This window comes from Crocuta crocuta, unplaced genomic scaffold (assembly GCF_008692635.1).
Source record: "Crocuta crocuta isolate KB4526 unplaced genomic scaffold, BGI_CrCroc_1.0 scaffold266, whole genome shotgun sequence".
Taxonomy (NCBI): domain Eukaryota; kingdom Metazoa; phylum Chordata; class Mammalia; order Carnivora; family Hyaenidae; genus Crocuta; species Crocuta crocuta.
In genome coordinates, this window is record NW_027531005.1 from 5,686,838 (window position 1) to 5,691,589 (window position 4,752).

At 53.3% G+C, this 4,752-nt stretch overlaps 1 protein-coding gene across 1 annotated transcript in view; it reads right to left on the reverse strand.

The window, feature by feature from the left end:
- Positions 1-4,752, reverse strand: part of CPA1 (carboxypeptidase A1) — a 15,904-nt gene that overhangs the window by 7,163 nt on the left and 3,989 nt on the right. The window contains exons 2-3 of the mRNA XM_077770734.1: positions 1,374-1,524; positions 1,116-1,237 (exon numbers count right to left, since the gene is read on the reverse strand). Of these exons, the coding sequence (XP_077626860.1) occupies positions 1,116-1,237; positions 1,374-1,524 (273 nt within the window). The remainder of the gene's footprint in view (positions 1-1,115; positions 1,238-1,373; positions 1,525-4,752) is intronic.

The window sequence follows — 4,752 nt, forward strand, 5'->3', positions numbered from 1 at the left end:
TCCGTAGGTGGCCTTCTGGGAGCCCGGCCCCAGCAGCAGCAGCTGGGGCAGGAGCTCAACTCTGGCCAGGGTTTCCCTCCTCGCCGCCAGCACAGGGCTCAGGATTGGGGTTGCCCTTGATGTAACCAGATGTCATCTGAATAGAAAGCGTGGTGGTGGGAACTGGGGCCGGACCCCGATGGGACTGCACAGTGTACAGGAGAAACTGGGACTCACGAAGGGGAATTCACCGGGGCTCTGGATGCTGATCTCATTGTAGAAACATCTAACACAAATCCGCCCTAATCCACAGGGGCCCCAGCGGGTACCCAGCTCCATCTGGGGGCCCTGCTCTGTGTCAGGGCCTCAGCCTTGGACACTGACAACGGCCAAGAGGGCCCTTTCTGGCCTCCATTTGCTCCCCCTGCCTCCCTATCCCACCCCCTACCTGGCCTACTTGCCTATAGCTGGGGCAGAGTGACCCCACTGGATCTGCCCCCGACTCTCTCCTGAGCCTAGCTCTCAGAAGAAAACACAACTCTGAATCCATCCTCAACAGATGTTGCACCTCCCTGAAGACTGTCCCTTTCCACTCCGGCAGCCGTGCCTGACCTCCGGGCCCCAGATGAGACCCTCTTTCTCCCCGAAGCTTCCTCTGGCTTCTTTTTCAAGTGTCCACCCCTTCTCCGAATGCTCACCCCTTGCCTTGGTCACTCTTCTGGCCCAGGTACTGTGCTCCACCCTGGGAGGCCGCCCGAGTCACACTGTCCCTGATCTCAGGGAGCTCACGGTCTAGTGGGAGCAACAGAAGTAACCAACTCACTGGTGTTCTCTCAGGCCCTCCAGGAAGCTGTCGCCAAGACAGGACTGGACATGCAGGACATTCGTTGGGGGAACTACCCAGGAAGGATCAAGAAGAGGGAAGAGAAGACAGGAGGGCCTTCAAACCAAGCTGCGGGTCTGCCCCCTGGGAAAAGAGAAGGGGAAGGACAGGGAGAGGAGAGGGGGGAGGAAGGGAGACGGGCAACAGGGAGGAGGAGGCGCTCAGACGGGAGCACAGTTCTGAGAGCATTTCGGCCAGGCTGACACAGAAGCTTGGAGGCAGCGCTGCGGGTCAGGGGAGCTGTGCATCCCACAGGAACGCGGGCCCTAGTGCTGTGTTGTGCTCAGTCACCAGCTGGGGACAGCTTATGGGAAGGGTGACCTCATCACAACCTGGTGGCGGGCCCTCGGTCTGTTCGGCTCCACTGACCTGTCCCTGACCGCAGAGAGCCGACAGTCTAGTGTGAAATACAGAACCAACCAACACGTTGGTTCGCCAAGAGATCTTATAAGAAACTGTCACCAAGACCGGAGTTGATGAGCAAAAAATCTTAGTGGCCTGCTTTCCTCACCGCAGGAGACCCGAGCGGTGCGTTTCCTCTGACGTGCATGGGAGGTACCAGCAAGGCTACGGACTCTGCACCACTGGTTTGCATGGGAGGGTCCACAGAAGACTTTCCCAAGAAGGTGACATTTGACCTGGGTCTAAATGACAGGATTTTGCTAGGCAGAGAAAGGAAGGGCTGTTGGGTACACTATTCAGTGCTTAAACACAAGCTCACATTTGCTCCTCCTTAATGTATGTCTCCCAGTAAGACTAGAAGTTTCCTCAGAACAGAAACTGTCCCTTAGCCTTCCCTCGTCTTCTCCTTCATCTCTTAGGGCCCTGTAGTGTTCTCCAGCTTCCAAATCTGGCCCCCAGCAGGAAAAAAAAAGTTTTGTAGATCCTTTCTTCAGTTTGCATTATGAAAACATATCTTTTTGTATGTCTAAATCTAAAGCTGTCCTATAATTTGTTTCACACAGACTACACATGTTGGGGGGTGGGGGTGTTGGCTAATTCTTGGGCCTTCTGCAAATTCCTTCCAGAAAAGACAAACCCATTGGAGAAAGGAGGAGGGGTGGGGGAAGGGCACAGCCCCTCCAAGTGGGCCTCTCGAAGCCTCCAGCCAGCAATCTAAGGTGTCCAAGAGTCATGTAATCTATTTTCTTGCAAGGTTGGAAAAGATTAATTTAATGCTGCAAGCTAAGATTAGGGCCAGTACTGGCAGGAAGCTGAAAACACAATGGGAGAGGACTTTGGGTCTCAGGTGGAGGCTAGGCCTAATTCCTTGGGCCCCTCCAAAGCACCTCAGGAAGCTGAAAATTGCCTCTTGGGAAAGACCAATTTGCTAGAAGGAAACCTGGGGCAGAGGGCCACAGCGCTGCCTTTCCACAGGGGCTTGCTTCACATTGGTCCAAAGCGCGGGCAAAGAGGAAGGCCATTAAGCAGAAAGCTTGGGGTAGAAGCAGAGCGTGGAGACCTAGAGCACGAGAAAGAAGCCACCAGCCAGGCATGCAGATTCATGGACAGGTCACAGGGCTGAGGCCTAAATGCAAACAGAGGAGGGACAGCTGTAACCACATGGAGCAGAGTCCAGTGTCCCTCCCTTCCTCCTCATGAACAAAACCTAATTCCTTCTGAACAGGTATCACCCCTGAGGAAAGTCACCCCATTCCCAGCTCAGGGATAAATATTAAGATTGGTTTAAGACAACTGAGAAGAGGGGCACCTGGGTGGCTCAGTCGGTTAGGCACCCGACCTCGGCTCGGGTCATGATCTCACAGCTGGTGAGCCATCAGGCTCTCTGCTGACAGCTCTGTGCTGATGGCATAGAGCCTGGAGCCTGCCTCAGATTCTGTGTCTCTGTCTCTCTCGTCCCCTCCCCCACTCATGCTCACTTGCATGTTCTCTCTTTCTCTCTCTCTTTCTCTCAAAAATAAATAAACATTAAAAAAAATAATAAAGGCAATTGAGGAATCTCATTATCTTTTGCAAGTGATTGGTTTGGGGATAAGCATGTGACCCAGTTGGGCCAATAAGAGGTAAAGGGAAGCCAGTAAGGAAGCTTCTAGAAAATGTTTCTCCACAATCAAGAAGGAGACACCTTTCTCTGGATATTATCAAGTCTGTTGCCCTCCCCCTTTGGACTATATAATATGAAGGAATATACATTCCCTCCCTATTAACTGTAAAAGGCACTGTTGCTTTTTGTTTGTTGCTAACTGATGCACCTACTAAGCTTTTAAAGTGCTTGCGTTGTCAGAACACAATACAGTTTTAGTGTAGGGGAGACTTTATGTGACATGGGAAAAAGCATCCCTCCACCTCTGGGTAGACATAGTCCCTCATCCTCTCAGCAGAATGTTTTTGTGCAGTGCACAAACTGGACAACTATCCATGGCAACCCTGTGGCCAGAGAGTGCCCAAGCATGGTAAACAGAGGCTCTAAGACAATGCTTAAAGATCCCCAAACTAAAACCCAGAAAACGGGTTGTTGTAAAGGCAGAAGAGTCAGTCCCCTATGACCATATTGGGGGTCAAAGGAGACAGTGGATAAGAGAGATCCTTGCAGAGAGCATAAACAGGCACAGTCACAATGGCTGGATACAGTAGCTGTATGAGACTTCAGCTGTCTCCCTTTGGCACATGTGGTTAAGGCTGTGTGTGGTACCCTACGCGGAGAGAAGCCGATGAGAATTTGGGGCAGCTAAGTGGTGGACTGTAATGGACGTGTCTCATTTTCCCTGCCCAGCATCCTTCTCTTGCTGAAGGACCACCCTTCCCAACTCTGAGACCAGGTGATTCGGGTGGTTCTAGCCACCCCACCCCCAACCCAGCTCTAGGGAAGAGCCAACTACTGCCATTTCCCCCCCTCAAGCTGTATCAAGTTGGCTTTCTGTCACACGTACCTGAAAACAAGTGCACAGCTGACACGTTCTCTAACTTCAGAAGAGAGCAGAACGGGAGAGGGAACACCTTCCAAAAGTAAACTGCCACAAACCCGTTATATGATTTGGGGAGATCGCTTGTGCGTCCCCCAGCCTCAGTTTCCTCATCCATGTATTGAGAGAGGAGGACAGAATGATCTCCTCGGTCCCTTCCAGCTGTAACGCTGTATGGCTCCAGGACATTTATATTTTGCACCCCCAAACAAAACACAGCCATGGTGACAAGTCTGGGTAGGAGAGAGAGGCTCCCCACGTCTGTGAGCAGATCAGAGCAGAGCCACGGGGGCCCTGGGGCTTGAGATGGGTGAGTGTTCCCAGGACGGTGTGGGTGGAGAGGGGCCAGGTCCTGCTGAGGCCGCAGGGGGAGGCTGCGGGGGGGGNGGCCTTGAAGCTGCAGAACTCTCACTTTAAAGTGGCGAGTGGGGCTGCGCTCCCAAAGGGAGGCAGAATCTGTATCCCAAAGAGAGAAGCGCTCAGCGGGTTTTTAGGAAGCGTCAAGTCAGAGCCCAAATCTCCCAACAGAGAGGTGGAAGAGAGAAGGCCTAAGCGGGAATGTCCCACCNTCCGGAGCCAGTGTCCAGTGGAAGGGTTTTACTTTCCACATTGTACTTCCCTTCTGTATTCCCAGGTCGAACTTTGTGCAAAGTGTTAACCCTGCGGTGGTAACTATGCTCTGGGGAATTGAGGGAGGAGGGAGGGGAGGCAAGATGGCGGCTGGGGAGCCACGGAGCCTGGCCAGGCAGGTCAGGAGACAGCAAGAGGCGAATGAGGAGCCGGCGGGCGAAAGGGTTTGCGGACACTTTGTCGTTCCCAAGGACTGTCCCACATACTTGGGGACGGAGAGCATTCAAAGGCCCAGCAGGTAAAAGTTGTCCTTCAGGACCCCCCTCCCCCCAACCCCCATCCGCGGAAGAACGGGATTTGCCCCCCAAGTTCCAGACGTGGTGTGACTCCAGCCCC